The sequence below is a fragment of the Erpetoichthys calabaricus genome, chromosome 4 (genome assembly GCF_900747795.2).
Source record: "Erpetoichthys calabaricus chromosome 4, fErpCal1.3, whole genome shotgun sequence".
In the NCBI taxonomy this organism is placed as follows: domain Eukaryota; kingdom Metazoa; phylum Chordata; class Cladistia; order Polypteriformes; family Polypteridae; genus Erpetoichthys; species Erpetoichthys calabaricus.
In genome coordinates this window covers 253,763,476-253,787,401 of record NC_041397.2, presented here as the reverse complement: position 1 = coordinate 253,787,401, position 23,926 = coordinate 253,763,476, and the positions used below count along the sequence as shown (strand labels likewise).

At 39.6% G+C, this 23,926-nt stretch overlaps 1 protein-coding gene across 1 annotated transcript in view; it reads right to left on the bottom strand.

Moving 5' to 3' along the window:
* Positions 1 to 1,158: 1,158 nt before the first annotated feature.
* The window catches only part of slc9a2 (solute carrier family 9 member 2), a 47,900-nt gene continuing 25,132 nt past the window's right edge, over positions 1,159 to 23,926 (bottom strand). Inside the window, exons 5-12 of the mRNA XM_028800649.2 lie at positions 23,437 to 23,636; positions 22,121 to 22,210; positions 19,790 to 19,860; positions 18,095 to 18,259; positions 14,554 to 14,653; positions 13,513 to 13,635; positions 10,908 to 10,995; positions 1,159 to 2,992 (exon numbers count right to left, since the gene is read on the bottom strand). Coding sequence (XP_028656482.1) covers positions 2,601 to 2,992; positions 10,908 to 10,995; positions 13,513 to 13,635; positions 14,554 to 14,653; positions 18,095 to 18,259; positions 19,790 to 19,860; positions 22,121 to 22,210; positions 23,437 to 23,636 — 1,229 coding nt within the window. The 3' untranslated portion in view covers positions 1,159 to 2,600. The remainder of the gene's footprint in view (positions 2,993 to 10,907; positions 10,996 to 13,512; positions 13,636 to 14,553; positions 14,654 to 18,094; positions 18,260 to 19,789; positions 19,861 to 22,120; positions 22,211 to 23,436; positions 23,637 to 23,926) is intronic.

The following is a 23,926-nucleotide window of genomic DNA, read 5'->3' as shown; positions in this document are numbered from 1 at the left end:
TCCTCACAGACTTCAGTAGAAGAGGTAGTTGGGCCAGATGCGGCCTTCTTACTATAAGTATGTTTTTGTTTAATTTTGAATTTTCGATAATAAAATAAAATTTTATTTTCTAGTTTGTTATTGTTTTAATATTTTGAATTACTAATGTAAAGGGGCACCAAAATTACTTAGTGCTTAGGGCATCTAAAGGTCTTAATCCGGCCCTGATTACGTGTGTGACTGTGAAAAGGAAAATGCAGGTTACATATACAAGAAAGTAAGGAGGAAACAAAAACGGGGAAGATAAAGATGTGAAAGGTAAGGGTAAGAGTGAGACGTTGCCGTTCATTCTTGACAGTACAGCTGTCCCCAAACACTGACTGCCTCTGTGAGCGAGGTGAGGAATTTTCAGAATCCTAACTGACATCTGCACCCAGCATGACGTTCCTCCACAATGACATCTATTCCTGTGGTCTCCAGCCTTTCTGGGCACACATTAAAATTATTTTGAAATAGCTTTTTGATATGTCTGAACAATATACATTTATTTGTTTGTTTGTTTCATTTATTTTTATTTACATATCTATTGATTTATTGGCCTGTGAGTCTGTACCCTTGTTTTTATGTCCCTGCTGGTGTATGCCTCAGAATTTCCCCTTGGGATGATACATCTTGCCTGAAGAAGGGGCCTGATTTGCCTCGAAAGCTTGCATATTGTAATCTTTTTAGTAAGCCAATAGAAGGTGTCATTTTGCTTGACTTTTCACCACATTCATAATGGCTAACACGGTACAGCACCCTAGTACCCTTGGGATTAATAAAATTTATCTAGTATAATCTAGTCAAGTCCATTTGAAATATCATTGTTACTTGGACTGATGTCATTTCCTAATCACAAAATCTCTGCAATATGTATTAATGTGATTAATGCATTTTATATAATATATAATACCCTGTTGCTTGGAAATCAGGCATAGTTTACCATTTAATTTTAGTTTGTATCTTGTCAGTCAGACTCTGCAGCATTCCAGTTATCACAGTTTCTTCTCATATGTAAACAATGGCTGACTTCCTTTTATGTATTTAATATTAACACCAGTTACTTCAAATGACTGAAATTCGTGTTGTGACACGTGAGTTGTTGTCTTGCACTCCAAAGACAAGGCTTAGTCTCAGTACTTTAGTAAAACCAGCTTTATTCAACTCGAAACAGGAACAGCAAGGTTATTTATTGTAGTGGGATCTACCATTCTACTATACAGACACAGCAAGCAGGCAGAGTTGGGGCCAAGTGTGGCCAAGTTATAATGTTCCCTGCATCACCCATCGGGCAACCAGTGCTTTGTGCGTGGCAGCGGTCAACTTTTAGTTGCTTCTTTGGCACTGCGAACCTGCGAGCCTTGGCGACGGACAAGTAACCATCAACAGACGTGGCAGTGTCGTTCCATTGGGGAAGGTCTCAAAAGAGACAATCGCACTTCTGCGTGTCACCCTGTTGGGGAAGGTCTAAAAAGGTCTCACAATGTATACAGTGGTAAGTGAATAGGGAGAACTTATTTCAACCTTGAATTCTGAGTAGAAAAAACCCACTTGTTGCAGCCTGTGGAACAGGGAGGAGCGGGATGTTGGTGATGCACCATCACAAACCATTTTCATTGGGCATTCCTTAGCCAGCTTTCCTGTTTAACACAATGTTTAATGGTAAGGATTATGCTGTAGCAAAGTCACTCAGTCTCAGAAAATGTGACAAGCAAATCTGACATATTTAATGTGTCACTTTTGTCATACTTAAAAATATATCCATCCACCCATTTTCTAAGCCTGCTGTATACTAGGGAAGCTCCAGACAAAGTGCCAGTCCATCTCAGTTTGAACACCCTGACACACACTTCAGCCAATCTAACATCGGCAATCCACATAACAGGCATGTCTTTGGACTGAGGGTGGAAACTGGAGCACCCAGAGGAAATGAAGGTGGACATGGGGAAAACGTGCAAACTGGGCGGAGTGGTGGCTCTGAGGCTAGAGATCTGCACTGGCAATCGGAAGGTTGCCGGTTCGAATCCCGTCAATGCCATTAGGGACTCTGCTCTGTTGGGCCCTTAAGCAAGGCCCTTAACCTGCAATTGCTGAGCGCTTTGAGTAGTGAGAAAAGCGCTATATAAATGCAAAAAATTATTATTATTATTACATACAGGGTAGACTTGGGATGTGAACCTGGCCTACCTTTTGCGAGACAGTGGGTTCAAACGTCAAGACACCTATAGTGTTTTCAAAGGCCTACTACCGCTAGCATTGTCGGAGCGTTAAATCCATTCCTCCATCTCCCACATCCCAGGGTCATTACAAATATAATAAGATTATAATGCTTTGCCTTGAAAGTAAGCAGTCCTGTAGTTTAATACAGTTGTCATCTTTAATTTATGAGAACACTTTAAGGTTCATTGCTTATAAAAAAAGTTTCCATAAAACACATCTTCCTCATAGTTGTGAGCATGTTTTCTTTCTTTATATAATTATGGTAAAAACATCATAACATTTTAATCATATTTTCAGGACTTGTATGTGAGAGGAAGTGTTATACAGGAATTAAATATTATATTAAATGTAATTAAACCATTTTAAGGTTTAAACTGATCCCCTGCTCTTTTAAGCAAGGGGTGAACAGCTTCTGTGTCACTGTTTTCTTCAGATGTTCGATCTGCAGCTGCTACATGTCTTAGCTGAAGCATCTGTTCATCATCTTCATTCTGCAATGCTTTCTCGTTGACTGATCCAAACCGTCGCCTTGGTGTAAGAACTACTTTATTTGACTTTGCTAATACTGGACTTGAATCATTGCGGCGAGTACTGTTTCTTCCTTGATTCACAAAATCTACAATAGGAGCCCTTCGTGTGTCTATGCGAACTTCATCCACAGTGTCCAGTGTGTATCTCTTGGGTTGATACAAAGCTCGTGGTTGTGGGTGGGGCTTTGCAGGAGGATAGTCAATTTCAGAGTCTTCTTCATCCGCTGAAAAGAAGGTAACAAAAAATGTAAAGGAGTGTAGGGAATGCTAGTAACTTACAAATTCTAAAACTTTTTTTTTCTTCCTAACTTTCAAACACGTTTTAATTAAATAAATCAAGGTGCAACTTACAATTGAACGTTTGCCTAATTCCAGCCTTCCCTAGACAGCTGCCTTAGAAAGATTAACAGTATTGTTAAAGATTGTTTTGTGTTAATATATACTGTATATAAACCTCATGTAATCATTCAGGATGGACAGTGTTATAAGGTAAATCTAGTTATTACTTATTATCTTAGCGATTGATTCTTGACAAATATTTATCATCAGTTTCTGACATGTGGTATAGTGGGAATCATATACAGTACAATACATTCTGTAATTGCATTTTTCTTCCTACTTTCTTTGTCACCAGTTTTCTTCTGCTTTCAGCTCTTTCAGGACCTTTATTTAAAGGGTAAGCACATCATCGTGTGCTCTAATGATTTCTTTTTGCCCCTTTGCAAATTTGGCGATCATAGTGTACCAATATATGGTCACTCAGACAATATAAATGAATCAATTAAAAGTATTGTACAAGTATTCTATTTTGAAAAAAAGCACTGAGAAAGAATAATAATAATACATTTTACTATAAAACACCTTTCCCATGTTCATGGCACTAAAGTAAATATCATTTTTCTTATTTTTTTGTCTGCCTCCATTATCTTCAGTAATTTATTGAAACTGATGAAGGTGCACAAACAAGGCTCCAACTAATTAGTCTCATTAGCACCTAGAATCTGCTGATCAGTAAGCAAGAGTACTATACCTGTGAATGAAACAAGCAAGATAAATGTTATAATTAACAGCAAAAGTACCTGACCAAACCAACAGAAAAACTGCAAAATCCTTTGAGTAAAGCAAACGCCTCAACAGCTAAAAGGACATGTTGCCTCTTCTTCACACTACGTCTTGAAGAAAAAAATCAATTCCTAGTCAAAGCAATTGGGCTTGCTCAGGCTTACCTGTCCTCCCTTGCTTATCCTTCTAGCAATGTTTTTTCTGAAGTTTTTTTGTATCTAAATATATAGATATACATTTAAGGAATTAAGCTCTAATAGGGCACAAAAGAGAATGAATATATTAGCATGAAGAGTCTAGAATAATTCTCTGCACAACCACATGGATCACACTGATTGAGCAGAATTTCTTAAGTGAAATCTCATACTTGAGAGCATGGGTGGAAATTAAGCCGAAAGCTAGGAAGCACTTCTTCAATCGGAGGGTTGTGGGAATTTTTAACAAAATACCATGTCATGGAGTTAAAGCAGAAACATATTGATTAGAAATTGAAGTGGTAAACAAAAGGCAAAATCTCTTTAATAGAAATTTTAAAGACGTCATGTATAAATGGTGTATATTCACAAAAATGTTGCATACGCCCATTTCCACGCTCACTTCTAGATGTATAAAAAGTAAATTTGGTGTAAAGCCACACACATTTTCCTGGCAGCTTCACGCCATGTATATGCACTTTTCTGCTCGGTTTTCCTAACTGGTGGCACCCAGCGTCAAAGCAGTGCTACTGTTTCTGTGTTGTTTCCCTTCTTTTTCATATAATAGTTAATACACTGAAATTAATTGCATATTGTTTACAAATTTAATTAATTTGTTTGTAATCATTCTGTAACAATATAATGGTGCACAGAATGGATAAACTATTCCAGCTACCATAGCTGCTTTATCATTGTTTGAAGACAATCGCAAATGGAATAATTAGAAGAAAGTGAGTATTTATAGATGATGATGACTGGCTACTAAGTCGATTTCGATTTCCAAGAGCTATCATCTTGGAGCTGTGTGCTGAATTGGCGCAGGCCTTACAAAGGCAGACTTTGAGGAATTGTGCCGTACCTGCCCTTTGCAAGTTCTGTCGACTCTCAGGGTTTTAGCCACAGGAGCTTTTCAACGTGAACTTGCTGACCAATCGGATATTTCACAAACATCACTGAGTCATGCCATGCCAACTGTTTAGGATGATATTATGTGCTTGTCATCCAGATATTTAAAATTTCCTTACACTGTGGTTGAACTGACAAACATTAAAGTGCAATTCGCCACAATGTCTGGTATTCCAAATGTAATCGGATTGGTCAACTGCACGCACATTGCTATTGCAACAGCGCAGGACAAGAATGAGCTGGCAGTGCGTCATCCATAGCTGGAAAGCATGTAAAAACTTCAACTCCGCACAGACACAGGTGCTTTTTCCACCTAGTGTGGCAAAAGGCAATCAGTTCTTATAAGGATAGCGAGTCATCTCAAAGAGCAATGTAAAGAGCAGAGAAGGTATCCATTGTGACGCTTGGTGCCAACTCTACACTATAAAGGCGCCTTCAGAGAATGAATTTGCTTGTGTAAATAGAAAGCATTTCCACGCTATTATTGTGCTGCTCTATAGTGCACAGAAAGTGTGTCGCATTGTGCAAGCATGTAGTGTGCTGTATAATGTGGCACACAAGCATGGCTTGCCCGTACCTAAAGAGATGCGGTATAATGACCCTGACCCACCAAATGATCAGCCAAATCGGACAGTGTTACAACTTTATTTGAATGTAATTAGCAGAATGTAAAAACAGGTAATCTGATGCAGCGTTTATTTTTTAATCAATTCATTTAATTTGTGGTCAATATCATATAGTACAGCCGTTATATTCCTTAGTTCATTGGCCACATCTCTTAAAGCATCCACTATTGCATTTTGTGACTCCAGAACAGCATCTGTCAGCACACAGCCAGATAGTTGCCCAGTGGTTTCCGAGGCAGAGGTGTGTGTACAGCCAGCACTCAAAGATGTGCTCTCCACAGCAGCACCATCACCACGTGGATTTGTGTCCTGCAGCATGGGGGTCAGCTTTTGTAATATTGTCTGAAATTTAATAAACAGACGGTGGGTTGCGACTCGCTTTTCACGTCACATTTGATATCTGACCACTTCTTTTTTATTTTGGGGACTGTGCAACTTTCTGAACTTGACCTTTTGAGTGTCTCCACCACAGTGTATCACTCAATCACTTTCATTTTGTTGTTTATACCACTGCTTAAGCCAACAAATAGTATGTTTTTCTTTGCCTCCGCATTGCATTCACTGAAATTCTTATTTTTTCTTCATGCTTTTGCTGTTTTAACAAAACACTGAACAAAAGAGGCTATTTATATTGATTTGCATATTCAAATGCAAAATTCTGGGAGGAGTCGTGGTGAGGCTGTAGATGCATGCATGTTTGTTAAATTTCGTGTTCATTGGGAATTACAAAGGGGAAGTACATGGAACTCACGTTTTAAAAAGGAGATTCTGGTCCACCATACGGCGTCTCAGGAGGGGGAAGCAGTGTAGTTTCAACACTGTTTATGGTGGGGAGGGTGCGCTGCTGACCTCGACTCAGGACGTTGTGGGTCGGTGGGGGGAATACTTCGAAGACCTCCTCAGTCCCACTAACATACCTTCCAATGAGGAAGCAGAGCCTGGGGACTCAGAGGTGGGCTCCCCCATCTCTGGGACTGAGGTCACCGAGGTGGTCAAAAAACTCCTTGGTGGCAGGGCCCCGGGGGTGGATGAGATACGGCCGGAGTTCCTCAAGGCTCTGAATGTTGTAGGGCTGTCTTGGATGATGCGTCTCTGCAACATTGCATGGACATCAGGGACAGTGCCTCTGGATTGGCAGACCGGGGTGGTGGTCCCCCTCTTTAAGAAAGTGGACCAGAGGGTGTGTTCCAACTACAGAGGGATCACACTCCTCAGCCTCCCTGGAAAAGTCTATTTGGGGGTCCTGGAGAGGAGGGTCCGTTGGATAGTCAAGCCTCGGATTCAGGAGGAACAGTGTGGTTTTCGTCCTGGTCGTGGAACAGTGGACCTGCTCTACACCCTTAGCAGAGTCCTGGAGGGTGCATGGGAGTTTGCCCAACCTACATGTGTTTTGTGGACTTGGAAAAGGCATTCGACCGTGTCCCTCGGGGAATCCTGTGGGGGGTACTCCGAGAGTATGGGGTACTGGACTCCCTGATAAGGGCTGTTCGGTCCCTGTACGATCAGTGCCAGAGCTTGGTCCGCATTGCCGGCAGTAAGTCGAACCCATTTCCAGTGAGAGTTGGACTCCGCCAGGGCTGCCCTTTGTCACCAATTCTGTTCATAACTTTTATGGACAGAATTTCAAGGCGCATCCAGGGCATTGAGGGGGTCCGGTTTGGTGGACTCAGGATTGGGTTACTACTTTTTGCAGATGATGTTGTCCTGTTTGCTTCATCAAGCCGTGATCTTCAGCTCTCTCTGGATTGGTTCGCATCCGAGTGTGAAGCGGCTGGGATGGGAATCAGCACCTCCAAATCCGAGACCATGGTCCTCAGCCGGAAAAGGGTGGAGTGCCCTCTCAGGGTTGGTAGCGAGATCCTGCCCCAAGTGGAGGAGTTCAAGTATCTTGGGATCTTGTTCACAAGTGAGGGAAGAATGGAGAGTGAGATCGACAGGCGGATCGGTGCGGCATCCACAGTAAGGTGGGCTCTGCATCGGTCTGTCGTGGTGAAAAAGGAGCTGAGCCGCAAGGCAAAGCTCTGAATTTACCAGTCGATCTACGTTCCTACCCTCACCTATGGTCATGAGCTATGGGTAGTGACCGAAAGAACGAGATCGCGAATACAAGCGGCTGAAATGAGTTTCCTCCGCAGGGTGTCTGGGCTCTCCCTTAAAGATAGGGTGAGAAGCTCAGTCATCCGGGAGGGGCTCAGAGTAGAGCCGCTGCTCCTCCGCATCGAGAGGAGTCAGATGAGGTGGCTCGGGCATCTGATCAGGATGCCTCCTGGACGCCTCCCTGGTGAGGTGTTCCGGGCACGTCTAACCGGGAGGAGGCTCAGGGGAAGACCCAGGACACGCTTGAGAGACTATGTCTCTCGGCTGGCCTGGGAACGCCTTGGGATTCCCCCGGAAGAGCTAGAAGAAGTGGCCGGGGAGAGGGAAGTCTGGGTATCTCTGCTCAAGCTGCTGCCCCTGCGACCCGACCTCGGATAAGCGGAAGAGAATGGATGGATGGATGGAAGTACATGGAACCTGATGCATGCATAGTTTTATGCATTTGGATTTTTTCATGTGCACGCACATTTCTAGTTTTGTCCGTACACCGTGTTTTAGTGTGAATTCTACAACATGGCATAATATATGAGGACCCTGATCTCTTTAAGCCTCTGCCCCAGAAAGTGCTTACAGTTCATCCATGCCACATCATTAGACTTGTTATGCTACCACAGTTTTTATGATGATGGACAATAACAGTGAGGCTGTAGATATTAATGATGTAGCAGATCAGTCAGAAAGGTGCAGTGACAGCAACCTGTCCCTGAACACTGCCCAGTGTAGTGATACATGTTAGGGTCTGTGGTAGTGCACATTCTGAAAATAAAAAAAGTGTGCTTAGGTTTCAGGAGGGTGTGCATGGTTGAGGAGTTGAGCAGCTGCAGAGTGTTTGGCACTCTGCAAGGCATAATTAAGATGCCATACATACATGAGCCTGAGGTGAACAAGGAAAGAATGAGAATAAAGAATTGAGGAAGTAAGGAGGAAGAAAAGAATGGATATCAAAATCGGTTGGGGCAAGTATGAAGAGAAAGCAGCAAAGGGGTCAGGAAAAACCCCATTGTGGAGCAGTGTGATGGGTGCTCTGGTGGTAGATCAGATTGCTCCTGCTGTACTGTAGACAGTAGCAGTGATCAGGACTTCAACAGATCCCACAGATGCCAAGATAAAAGGGTAGATGGAGCCAGGCTCAGTGCATCCTGGTGGATGATGGCTGGGAGTTGAGGAGGGTCTCCTAGGGATCTAGTAGATGACAAGGTGATAGGGAAGACAGAGTCAGGCCCCTCATATCTCAGTGGACGTTGAAGAGCCCAGGACTGAAGTCAGAGGAACAGGGCCTTTGTCCCACTGAGCATATCTGGGAGGTGGGTGAATGGGGCGAGATGACAGTGAGAGAGAGCAAGCACTGGACAGATGATTTGAAAAGACTGATTCTGGCTTGTTTTTATCTTTGATTTTAATGTATTATTTATTGTTATTTCTTTGAACTTTTATTTCCTCACTGGAACAATTGTTTTTATTGGGATTATTTATTTATCTATGAAAAAGAAATTGAACTGCACTTTTGTTGTTGGACATTTTGTAAATAAAAGCACTTTGCCCCATTCAGGTTGTTCTGTGTTCTCGTTCGCCCTAGTGTATCTTGGTTTCATGATTCTCAGTGTGCCAGCTGTGGGCAACCCAGCCATCACACCCAGACAAAATTATGTATTCTTGACTTCATGACAGAGAAATCCCAATCCTGGTCAGAGTTAATTGAGCATCACTGAAAACTTTTACTTGCTAGAGATTCTTTCAGTTAAATATTGTCATCGATAAATTGCAAAATCAGTCATACAGGTAAATATTTTAGCTTTATTGAAGTCTTTGTTTTCCTTCCATTTCCCATGCATTTTTAACAGTGTTGCTAAACTCTACTTGTTTGTTTCCTTCATTATATTAGAGACTCAATGTGTACAACAGCCATTCAGGGTTATACCAACAGTTCTTAATTTAATGGCTCAGTAATGAAGAACATTGTTGAGGGTACATTTGATCATTTTTGATGTTCTTAACACTACAAGGATGTCTACATTGATGTTAAAAGTAAGTACACCTATGTTTCTTCTATAGTGTTACATTTCAAGACATGACTAACGCTCATCTGGTCTTCAGCATGTCATTCAGTCATTTAAATTTAATGACAAACAGTACATAACAAATTTTACTGTGTCATTTTTTCAGCAAAAAGTAAATCAACATGTAGAAGCATGTCTAGACAATTTAAGAACTCCCTTACTGCCTCCAAATCAGTTCATAAGGTATTTAAATACAGGTGCTGTTAATCAAGTGCACTCAGAATGTGCTGCCCCCTCAAAATCAAAGGAAAACCTTTGGCAGTTTGGTTCGGAGTAGTCAGGTCAATTACAAGGTGTACATTCACATTGGGGAAGTGATTAAGACCATTTCCCAACAATCTGAATTTCATTTTGCGGTAAGAAAGATTATATACACATGAAGAACATTCAAGACAGTTGCTAGTTTCTTTCTTCAGAAGTGGACATACCAGCAAGCCCACCCAAAGATCTAACTGTATAATTCTCAAAGAAATCAGAGATAACTGAAGCTTCTTCCAGGGATCTGTAGATCTCTTTCAACATGGTGAATGTTACAGTCCATTACTCCACTATCAGAAAAAGACTAAACAATTGTGGATTATTGAGACCACCACGAATTCCTCTCTATACCAGAGTATTCTAAAAGAAAATGTGAGTACATCTGCCCAACAGCTTTAGCTTAGCCAAAACAGAATCATAGTCCTGTTTCACAATCCAAAGCAGACCCACCTCTTTGTTGCAAATGTAGTGACAAAGCAGAGTCTGTTATGTTCTGTTTTTCGTCTGAGGTAAGATTCACAAGTATGTGAAAGCATAATTTGAAGCAGAATGTATTAACGTTTTTATGTCACAGTAAGCACATGTGCACTACATGCATGTAAAGATACAGTCTGATTGAAAACTTTGAAAAATTATTTCTTTGCATGACATAGTGCTCACTGCGACTTTGGCTTTCATCTTGACAGTGTTATTCTCTTTAACCTATTTTCTATAAGTACTGTATATTAAAGTATTTCCTGATAAATGCTATTCTTGAAGACTTCTATGAAAAAGATTATTGATGACGGTTGTAATAGAAATAATTACAATGCCACATCAAAAACTCAGTGAATTTCCATAGCCAGAGATCAAAACACATTTTTCTAAGCTATCCAAGTCAAACTGCATCTTTAAACACAATTAAATTTCTCAGTACCACTACAAAAACACATGTATTACCTGAGGAATTGATTTTTCTCTGTTTCAGTTTTTTCTGAAGACTTTGGTCCGTAGGAAGTGAAAGGTATCTCTGAGACTTCGTTGGCTTCTGAGAAGAGAGAGATTGATAATGTAAAATTCACCATAGGCAGTCAGAGAGATAAAGGCAGATGAAATACAATTTAATACAGATTCAGACAGAGTAGTTCCAGGTTTTTCACTGCAATCAATTGCTTAAATCATGGTTCAATCAATACATTAGAATGAAGACGAATAGAATTGAAATGATATACATTCTTGGATAGAGGAAAAGGTAGGAAAACATGATGATGATGAGGCTGTTCTAAACCCTCACTCCAAACATTAAGTGAAAATATTGCAGAAGAGACTGTGAATCAGGTGGTACTATTATTGTTTATAAATAACATGAAATCAAGGGGAAGCTTGCTCCATCTTAAACGTAGGTGTGTTTAATGAATTTAGACAATTTGAAATTTGCTTCCCGGGTCCTCCCTACGTGGAGTTTGCATGTTCTTCCTGTGTCTGTGTGGGTTTCGTCCCACAGTCCAAAGACATGCAAGTTAGGTTCATTGGCGATTCTAAATTGTCCTAAGTGTGTGTGTGTGTGTGTGTGTGTGTGCACCCTGCGGCGGGCTGGTGCCCTGCCTGGGGTTTGTTTCCTGCCTTGGGCCCTGTGTTGGCTGGGATTGGCTCCAGCAGACCCCCATGACCCTGTAGTTAGGATATAGCAGGTTGGATAATGGATGGATGGATAGATAAAATTTGATCGATTGTTCAAAGATAGGTTCCCCTTTTTGGAATCTTCCTTTAAAAAGTTATGCCAATCCCAAATTTTTACTGTACCATTTACCTAATCTTGGCTATACTGAACTAGTATATGCAGAGAAAAACCAACACAGACCTGCAGAGAACATGTTGTGACAGAGATTGGGCGCTCTCGCTCCCTTGAATCCATAGACAACACGTCAGACACCAGATAAAAGTCCAAATATTGACTTTATTGTAATAAATATGTGCACAAAGCACCTTCCTCTCCACAATACTCATACAATAACAATACACTAATCACAACACTCCACCACTCCCAGACGCGTTGCCACCCTTCTACCCCGCTCAGCTCAACTCTGGGATCTCCCACAGTCCATTATATAGTCCGTGACCCGGAAGTGTTTTGCTCTCTCTGTCCATGTGACTAGGAACACTTCCGGGTCAGATAAAAACCCTTCTTCTTCATGCTGGAAGTACATCATTCCTCCTGTCGCTGTGACTAAGACGTACTTCCTGGTTATAGGGCACGTAAGAGTCTCTGGGCCTCCCTGCAGCATCCTCTAGCGGCCCGCATGGTATCCAGCAGGGCTCTGGATAAAAACTCCTTTGTCCAGGATTCCCTGCTGGCCTTCGGGGCACCTCCATGCTGCAGGGAGAGCTCCACCAGGCGGCCTGGGGGTATTGGCCGGGATGAACGGCTGGCCATATATCACAATGTACATTCTGCACACACAACAACATGGGATCATACTCGAATACAAGATTCTGGATCCATGAGGCATGAGCACTAACCACTATCCTGCTATGCATAATAATAACAAAACTAATACAAGACAATGTGCTAAACAAACAACTTAACATTCTCAGACCAATTTAATCCAATTCAGGCTCACAGGGATCAAAAGCTTATCCTGGCAGCACTGGAAAGGGCACCAGGCCATGAAAGTACCCACTCAAAAAACATAGAATCCCAAATAGCAAACACTTATTTTTCTGGGACAAAAACCCCCACATTGACAAGGAGAGAATTTTGGGCGTATGCGGCAGCAGTGCTTACCCCTGAACCATATTTTCAGGGTAAAAATAAAAAAGAGTAAAACCAGACCAATATGGAGATATGCGAAACGATACTTGCAATTGTGGTTTTCAAATAAGTAATTCTTAAATGTCTTCATTTATTGAGGTTTTCTATTAATCCAGCTTCTAGGGTAATTTAGCGCCTAAGTCAATTATGGTGAAATCAGGCACAATTACAAAGTATTTATCTTAGATTAGGTACCAGTTCTTCAAAAGGCCCAATCACTCACATCGGGCTACGTTATTCCCCAGTTAATCAAACATACATTGGGAGAATGTTCAAACACCACAATGGCAGATTCTTGAAACTGTGAGCCAGTATCACTAACCATTACACCAGCATAATTGTAACATAAACCAAAATGTGATCTTACAATGTAGGACCCTTTTTCAAACTTGTATACTAGTATATAGTTTTTGTGATCGCTTTCTTTGAGCAATGAAAGAGTTTTTTTGTGTATTTCTAATAACTAGTATTATATCTGATGATCTGTTTAAGCTCTCTGAACTGTTCCCATTGCTGAGCACTATGTAGAAAAAAGTGGAATATAATTTAATTGAGTAATTCATTGACAATGAATGAGTTTTCACAGCAGAGATGCTGCATGTCACTCACATTGGTATTTAGATTTTGACATGTACTTCTTCCAGGAAAGCCGTTAAACAGACTATGGTCAGTATAAAATGAAACAGTTGTCAGTAGATGATTGTACAGTATATGCTATATCTGTGCAGCTTGTTAAATGTTCTTTATACTTACAGGCTTTTGAGCCAACATTGTGCCACTCCTCCTCAAGCTCCTTCTGATGCTTGCATGTCTGCGGATAAGGATCTCTTGTGCCCGATTTTCTTCTGGCAAAGAATGTCGAGTGTAAGACAATGTCTGAAAAAATATCAGTTATGTTTTTATTATAAAAAATCAGCACCTCCTATTATTTAGCAATAGTAAGTACACAAGCCCACAGAGTGCCACTTTGTGGCCAACTTGACCAGAGACCAATTTTAAGGCATCTCTTAACAAAAAATATTCTAAAGAAATGCAAATATTGTAGCAAACAGAACCAGATACAAATAACAACTATTGAAAAGCAAACAAAAAACTCCTACATGTCATTTTAGGTACAAACTAAATTACAGTCTACTAAATAATATATTCTTTCATAGTGATGCTCATCTCCATTCCTTTCTTCAAATAACATTGTATCAGTCTGGTCACAATACTGTTTCATTGCAGAAGCATTATCTTCAGCCTTTACCCAAGGCAAGGCAACTTGCAACATCAAGACATCTTTCAGTTATTTACAGAAGTGTTTACAATTGGGGCACAGGCAGTTTATATGACTTGCCTGAATTACACAGTGAGAGAGAGAAGAGTACTAAACCATTATCGTTGTGGTTTAGTCTGAGTTACTATATCACACTACCTTAAATTTCACAAAATTGCTTATCAGGCCAGCACATCATCATATTCCACATGGCCACAGCACATATGCAAAATCTCGGTGAACTGAGGAGTGCAGCGGACACATTGAGGCAAACCATCAGTCCTTGGCACAGCACAGCTGCATACCGCATTATGCCCCTCCTCCCATATTTGTATATTAGAAGTTTCACAAATATACTGTATGAGTCTAACAAGCTTGTCTGGTTAGATGATAGCTGAGTTCTTCCTGATAAGTTTTAAAATCTTTCAAGGTTTCTGCTTCATTTACTGTATGTAACTCTATACTTCTGTCAGATTCACATAACTCTTAGTATGAAGAAATGCCTCCTGGAGTCTGATGTTTTTCACATTACCTACCCTCTGCCGTATCTTGTACATATTTTTAGACAGTATGTCTTGCATGTTGCGTACTTCTTCAGGCAAAAATTTTCTTGGTTTAGAGGGCTTTTTTTCCAAGCTGATATTAAAAAAGAAAAGTGAAACAAATATAATTATTAAGAAAATACTCTGCATAATCTAAAACCAAATTTTTCAAAATGATATGTTTGATTTTCTTAGGGCAAAATGGTGGCAATTCTATACTTCTTAACTGAAATAGACGAAAAATGGTAGAACATTTCCTTGGCTATCTTGCGGGTGTTAAAACAATTTTGCATGTTGTTAATGTTTGCACTCTATATGACCACAAATGTATTCGACCAGTCTTTGGTTGAATGCTTTTAGTGAAACTTCATCCAGCACTAAGTTACACAAATTATATCTTTGAGAGTCTATGCAGTCCCTTCAGAAACAACTGTATTATTCAATGTGTGTCTTCAAATCATAGAGTGAACTACAAAGTGAGCAGAGTTATTACTATTGTCGAAAATACTCTGACAGACATCTCAAAGAGAGACTTTTTAAGTCAAGGCTCACAGAAACTTGTGTGGGCAACAAGGAATTGCACTATGTACATCCTGGTGCCCTTTAAAATGATCCATAACTATAACAATTGTATTTAACTACTGTGCTTTGCAAGCAATTCGACCTACAAATCAAACACAATACACACAGACAGTATACAGTATATATTTTTGTTTAAGGGGCATCCAAGTGGTAGTTTAGAAGCAGTTATGTAGTAAAAACAAATGAGGAGCAATAAGCTGAATAAGATTAAAGTAAAGTCAGCAAAAGGAAAGACTCGGCAGAAATGAGAAAAGAAAACTTGAGCTGACTAGAAATGAGAAATGACTCTATCTTTGAAGAATGAGTAACGGCCAAGGTTGAATTTCAGCATTGTTACAATTGAATAACAAGATGTTGTCAAAGAAAGAACATGTGATTATGTGCATATTATTTCCCGTGAAAAGTCTTGCATGTCATCTTCAGTTGGATCTAGTTTCTTTAAGTGTAATGCAAGAGCACCTAAAAGTCATCATTTTGCAAGACGTTAGAGATCTATTCAAATGTAACTTTATAGCAACACAATGGAAAGCTTTACATATGATATTATCAAGTCTCCATGTCTCATAATTCATTATCCTGGAGAATTAATATTGTAAAAATAGGTTCATAGGGTCAGTATCATCACTTTCCTCTAAAAATCTTTAAACCTTTTCAGTACATCCCACTATATATCAAATAATTGTTCATTAAAAAATGGAAGAAATTATAATATCACTCCTTTGGATTACAAAGAGGTCACAGATTCCTTAGCTATCTAAGGCAGAGAATACTTCGGGCTAGCAACATTCAATTCTAGTATTTAGCTATTGTGGACGGTGGCCCGGACACAGACAGGCAGACACCGATGGTTTAGCCAACACACGTTTATTATACATATTTACAACAATAAAGTGCACACTCATCCCCAAAACTCCCCCAAAGTCCAGGCCTCACAATGCCTTTGCCTCTTCAGGTCCGCCTCCACTCCTCTCCACCTAGACTTTGTCCTTCTTCCACCCGACTCCAGCCATCAAATGGAGGGAGGCGGCCCCTTTTATACACACCCGGATGTGCTCTAGGTGCCTCCCGATTAGCTTCCGCCAGCACTCCCCAGTGTGGCGGAAGTACCGGCTGTGTACCTGGAAGCACTCTGGGTGTCCCTGGTCCTCTTCCCTCCAGCACTTCCGGGTGTGGCAAAAGTGCTGAGGGCCAGGGCACCCCCTGGTGGTGACCACTGGCCCCTATAGGGTTGAGCTTCTAATCTCAGTTCCCGTGGTCCCCAAAGCCACCAGGGTGGTCGCCCCCTCGTGGTCTGGAGGAGGGGTAAGCCCTCCTCCGGTCCTTCTGGGTGTCCCGGCTGGGTACCACCCCCAGCCACTTGCCACACTATTAATTATATATTGTACCTTATTATGAGACTGTGGAAGGAATCAAACAGAAATTAACTTTTACCCACTACACACTTTAGAGACTAATTCCTTCCTTAACTCTGCATATCGTTTATCATTTTTTACTGCAAACTGGTTCTAAAATTTAAGTGACTCTGTATACACTTAGATTATGATACCAGTGAAGGAGATGCTTTATGGCTATTCTCAATTCCCAGCATCCCAAAACTACGCAGTATATAAGATGATATACTGTTGCTATTGGGACCTTTACAGATTTTTATATATTTGAATCCTTTGAACAACTATGCATAAGATATAAATATTTCTTTTATTACATCCAAGTTATAGTGGCTGCTAAAAGAAACCTGACGAGCTTCCATAACCTTTCCTCACCATCTACTGTAGAAATTATACTTTTTAGCTGTGATAAGATACAGTTAGCATCTCCAAACTATACCAGTATTTCCTGCTTGCTAAACAATCTATTGTGACAACTTTCTCTCTAGTGCTAGCATGCCTTACTATTCAGCTCAGCTAGAATTCTAACCACCTACCGTAATAAAATGGAAAAGGGGCTGCATGTTTTACTTTAAATTAAGAAAAAGAAAGTTCATTTAATGAACAACAGCTCAGATTTTCAGTTGAGTCTAGCAAATATATATTATTATTGCTCTCAGTTAATTAGGACATGCTACTGTTTCTTATTTATTTGCATTTTGCTTGTTGTAATGCAAAAGTCAATAACTAACAAAAAAGAAAATTAAAATGAGCGAGGGTTTGGTTGACAACACTGACAAATGTGCATTGGCTGTTTATTGCCTAGTATATGTCAGGTGCGTGATCAGAGATTGAAGATCTGCTCAGAATGATTACACCTCTGTGAGTGGTAAGCAGTCCAAAAATACAGAGCAACTTCAGCTACCAAATAGCAAAGGACTATGAATTTTTAGCTCTTTCAATACAGATGAAAGCTCATAGTTACACTGGAGGTCAGCACAATCAGAAGACACTGGTGCTTTGTAGGCATCACTTAAACCCCAACACAACATATAGCTGACTGCTCCTTGCTAGAGCACAACAGTTTTAGAGATGAGAAGGAGTTTGATTATTTATCATTTATCTTGTATATGGCAGGTCAGAAAAATAGACGAGTTGTTCCACTTTGAAGTAAGAGAAGTTTGTTGCCTAGCTGTGACAATATGGAGCATTTTTGCGTATCATAATTGTTGTTGCTGTTAGAATAGGCTCTAACATCAGCAACTCTGGGTTGGATTAATCTACAGATGGATGCATTGCATGAATTACTGTTAACTTCTTTGATGGTTTTCTCCCTAATATGTATGGTAATCTACATGCTTTAACAGAGAACAAAAAGGTGAGGCTTTGGATCAGTTATAAACGATATAGAAAGTTGCTTCTGATGGGCACCACAACGCATGCCGGATTCTTTTTCTTCTTACTTAACTTAAACTGATGTTGTTAATCTCTTTTCTCCATTAAAAAATATAGCCATTTTATTTGTGCCTTTTGGTTCAATTTTTTGCACAATATACATTCAATAGCTAAACAGGGAAACAACTTACTGTAGTGATGTAAGAGAAGGTGCAGCGCTAATTTCACCTGCGGTTTCAAGTAGCTCAAGAGCATTTTGCAGTTCAAGCTTTTTATAAAGAGAAACAATACTGGATTGAGGCTTGTTCTCCTTGATTAAAATCCGTCGTAAAAATTTGTCATTGAATTTTTTGAACCTAAACAAGAAAACATGTTTTGAGCAAAATTATTTCATGTGCAATATCAGTATAATCAACTGTTGAATAATTTAGACAAAAATTAAAGGTAATAGCATTTTATACTATACAAGATAAACCAAAAATGTTAATGTAAAATATGTGATTACTACTGCATTTGAATCAATATCATTTTATAATCCAAGCTAGAATACTATTTTAGAGTTGAGGTAAACTGGGCATTCCTTTTCAGTGTCTTTTGCAAAATATATATGAGACATGGACCACTATAAGGGGACCCAGGATATTCTGGTGAAATTATAATATTTCAGTGATTATCTGGGAATTCTCCAGCAGGTCCTAGAAACCTTTTAGGAATTTAGAGGTCTAGTCACTCTTGTTTAGTCTGTCATCCTCTTCAGGACAAACCATAGAAAATACGAGATGAGATCAGAATATAGGCACTGTAGAAATTAAACTGATATTCCTTTGCATTGGGGTTATTAATACTTTAGTTTTTATTATCACTTACATAAATTAAAACTTGAGGTGATTTAAAACACACAATAATATGTCTCCTAATGATTCTATTCACCTGATTTCTCCAAAATAATATCAGGTCACATTTTGAAAGACTCTAAAGTCCTACTTTCTGCCACAATACTTGGTCATTTATTCCATGTGTCTTTCTAACACTTATGCGATATTTACCCCTAACAAGTTTCCACCGGTGTTATTGAATTTATTTTAAACTATCAGCTTGGATCAATTGTACTAATTCTTGTCTTCGTTTTAAAAACTTCCATCATGTCACATTTTAATCTTTGTAGCTTTTTTGTAATGAACTACAAGCTGCTTCATTAGCAATCAGGTCATTAATGCATGATCAGAGTGTCTCCAAAGTTTTTTCTTCATGTATACCATATAAAAGGGCACTTCAGGAGATGAACTAACACATAAGTAATAGGCTTCAATTGTGTCAATATGTGGTGGCTTTACAGGTTCAAGAAGCTGATTTCAGCTTTCCTGCTGCTGTTTGTATTGAGTTTGCATGTTCTCCTAATATCATCACAGGTTTCCTCATGGGCGGCACGGTGGCGCAGTGGGTAGCGCTGCTGCCTCGCAGTTGGGAGACCTGGGGACCTGGGTTCGCTTCCCAGGTCCTCCCTGCGTGGAGTTTGCATGTTCTCCCCGTGTCTGCGTGGGTTTCCTCCAGGTGCTCCAGTTTCCTCCCACAGTCCAAAGACATGCTGGTTAAGTGGATTGACGATTCTAAATAGTGTGTGCTTGGTGTGTGGGTGTGTTTGTGTGTGTCCTGCGGTGGGTTGGCACCCTGCCCGAGATTGATTCCTGCCTTGTGCCCTGTGTTGGCTGGGATTGGCTCCAGCAGACCCCCATGACCCCATGTTCGGATTCAGCGGGTTGGAAAATGGATGGATGGATGGATGGATGGTTTCCTCATGGCAGTCCACATTTCTCCCACTTCCTGTGTTAGGATAATATACAACTATACATTTCCTAAAGTAAGCAATATACAGTAAGCATGTTTACTTGTCTTTCCAGTAGTAATGGCTCCATTGTCCACACAGATCTTCAATACCTGCTACTGCATGTTCCATGAGCTATATTAAACAAAAACAAAAAATAAAACAGCAAGTGAGACTTAAACTATTTTAAAATAATATTTTTACATGCATCATCTCCTAAAAGAAGAGAAAATATTTGTTTCATTCTATCAGACAGTTTATGTGAGTTCAAATAAACCTCCTTCTTCTTCTTCTTCTTTCGTCTACTCCTGTTAGGGGTTGCCACAGCGGGTCATCTTCTTCCATATCTTTCTGTCCTCTGTATCTTGCTCTGTCACACCCATCACCTGCATGTCCTCTCTCACCACATCCATAAACCTTCTCTTAGGCCTTCCTCTTTTCCTGTTCCCTGGCAGCTCTATCCTTAGCATCCTGCTTCCAATATACCCAGCATCTCTCCACTGCATATGTCCAAACCAATGCAATCTCGCCTCTCTGACTTTGTCTCCAAACCTTCCTACCTGAGCTGACCCTCTAATGCACTCATTTCTAATCCTATCCATCCTCGTCACACCCAATGCAAATCTTAGCATCTTTAACTCTGCTACCTCTAGCTCTGTCTCCTGCTTTCTGGTCAGTGCCACCGTCTCCAACCCATATAACATAGCTGGTCTCACTACCGTCCTGTAGACCTTCCCTTCCACTCTTGCTGATACCCGTCTGTCACAAATTACTCCTGACACTCTTCTCTACCCATTCCACCCTGCCTGCACTCTCTTTTTCACCTCTCTTCCACAATCCCCATTACTCTGTACTGTTGATCCCAAGTATTTAAACTCATCCACCTTCACCAACTCTACTCCCTGCATCCTCACCATTCTACTGACCTCCCTCTCATTTACACACATGCATTCTCTTAAAAAATGTGAGCTCAAATAAACCATCACAGATGTTAAAAACAGTAAAAACTATGCACAGGTGTTCTGAGATTGAAATAAACTTATATTTCCCCTTCTATAGGATATCACTTCCTCTGTGGGTGTTTCCGGTAAGCAGAGATTAACCATATTCAGGCCTGGTACTTTCTTCTCACTCCCTATCTCTCCTTCTCATTTTGACAAAGTAAAAAGTAACAAAAACAGAACGCATTATTGACCTTGAAAAGCATCTTTCCGAACACATGGTGTATAGAACACAGGGGTCACACACTATAGACAAGATAACTTTTAAAAATTTTGTATGCAAGGGTAGGTTTTTGCTGTTTAGTAACTGAAGTGTTTGGTGTGTTCCTGTGACAGGATATAGATGTTGTGTTTGAGAGGAAGGAAGAGAAGAAAGGAATAAAATAAAGTGGTGGGCTTGTTTCAGGTTTGAGTATTATAATGATGTCTCGTGTGTGTCTTTAACCTGCCATGAATCTGTTAGCCCAGGCTGAACTAACCAATCAATTTTACGTACCCAAAATACTGTAGCCTACTTTATTTACAGAATTCAATCACAATTTTATGTTACACTGCTCTATTAGATACCACTTGCTTGGCCACTTGAAATTCAAAACCTTTACTGGGGGTCTTTCATACCTCCAGACCACTATCTCATGATAAGTGCCAGCTCTAAGTAACGATATTCACTCTTTTGATAATTCCCTTTTTGAGAGACATAACACCTGCTATACACCACCTCTTGTTTTGGCCTAACAACGGAAAGAAATACCTCTTCATTACAATCAGATTTTTTTTAAGTGGCTGAAAACCCACCTTCTGATATTTCATTCAACTGTTAAGTCCTGAAATCTGTAAGCTTTCAGTGAAGATTGATGTGATTGGCTCCTTTTTTCCTTTCTCTTTTTGTCAAACATATAGCATGTCAATGATGTCTTTACTAAACCTCGCTTTTAATTGTAGGGCTCAACCCAATTCCATTAAATTGGACAAAGGCCAGATGGAGCACCAGTCCATTAAAGCACACACACACATGCTTTCACTCTCACTTGTTCATACCAGTCAACCTAACATGCAAGATATTGTGGAAAAGAACAACCTGTTCTTATTACTTCTAATCATTGTTTAGAATAGATATAACAATAGTACTTCAAAATTTAAGGTATTATTTTACTCATGATTTTCTATAATTTGTGAAAGACTATATATTATTATCAGTATTCCTTTACTGTAAGAAATTATTTGAGGATAGTACTTATTTCTTAGCATACGTGTTCACACACTTACTATTTCTAATTCACTTTTAATTTAATCTTCTACTAAATAAATCTCGTATAAAGATGTGTTTATTGGGATTAAATGATTCCTTTAAGGTTCAGAAAAAAAAGGAAAATAGAAATAAGAAATGCACTAACCCGAGTATGAATTTCCACATTTATATTCATCTCCTTTTTATTTGTCCTTCTTATATTCAAGTACTTCACCAATGGACGAAATGTTATTCCCTGAATATAAAAGACATATATTTCTAGATACATTTAATATACATATAAAGTGTATTACTAAACAGAATGCCCACACTGAAGTAACTTTATATTGATATTTTTCATCCACCGTGTTTACTTCACGTGACAATTAATATAATGTTTTGGTTTGGGATTTATTGTGAACAGCATAATCAAAAGTATTCCTAATCATTAAGTAGCACAAGAAACATTTCTGATGATTTAAATTAAAACTTTATAACATAATATTCTCAAAGCCATTTAATCCAATTCAGCGTTGCAGGAGACTAGAATTTATACCAGCAGCATCCAGTACTGGGCAGGAACCAATCTGTTCAGATTTATTTGTCTAATCTAGAATTGAAAATAAGCTTAACGCGCCTTTATTTGGCATTGGCAATGAATCCTTTTCTGTCTCTACGCTGTCAGATACAAAGCAAAGTTGCAACGTGCTGCAACCTATTCTGACAGCATCAGAAACAAGACAAAGGACCAGCCTATGATGCCATGGCAGCTCCTCTCAGTTGTCACTCATACACACCCAACCATGCGTCTGTTTAGCCAATCTGGAAAGGCCAATTAATCTAATATACACACTATAAGACGAAAGATGGTGTATCAAAAGAAATTTTGTGTGCGGCTCAAAGAGAAAATGCAAACTGCACTCAGAAACTAAATTAAACTAATACCCCTGGAGTGTGAGGCAGCAGCACTGCTAACCACTGTGCCAAAATGGCAGGTATAAAACAGTCAAGCTTATTTTATAAAAGGACAATTCATTGGTGAATGCTGCACAAAGAAGTGGTGCAGTGGTTTGCCCTCTTGCATTACAGCTCCAGAGTGATGGATCGAAATCTTGGTATCATCTCTATATTGTTTGATAGTCTTCCCATTTGCATTTACATTCCAGAGATATTCAGGTTCGGTTCATTGCTAAGTCTAAGTTGGCCCTAAACAGGTGAATATACCCTCCACTGAACTTACACCCTGTCTAAGGTTGATTCCTGCCTTATGCCTGTTGTTCTGGTATATATTCCCACTCTCTTGACTTCGAATTTGATGAAGTGGGTTAAAAATAATGAATGTCATTCAAAACCATATTACATTTTGGCATATACTGTTATATATGCTGTCAACCCATTTGACCACTTAACTTACAAGTATCATTCAAAAAATCCCTTTTATAAAATGTGAATTTCATTTTTTTTCTGAGCAGTGCATGATACCTGCATGAAGACTGTAAATATTATGACAGCAGTGCTGGCAGTTACAAGGAGCGTCCTTCGATTGAAATTCTGTGGCAACAAAAATACGAGGGAAAAACAAATGGCTCCACGTAATCCTCCATATGCAAGACTAAACTGGTCTTTAAGATTGAATGGAATTGTACGAAACTGGTTAATGATCTGTGTCAGGACAAGTATCCCTGTAAAATAAAGAAATAAAAATGAATTTTATTGAAGCTAGAAAGTTGAATAAAGGGAAACAGTGTTATGTAACAAGACACACTACAATTCATGACATTTCTAAATAGGCCCCTCTTTCTTTAACAGAACCTTTTGTGACTTTTTGTGAATTAGAACTCTCATTACATTTAATACCTAATTTTTGAAAGCATTCCAAAGACATGAAGGTTAGGATTACTGATTGGTCTAAATTAGTTCTGTGTAGCTATCTACATTAAATGTGGCCTTCAATGGACTGGCCCCTTGTCCA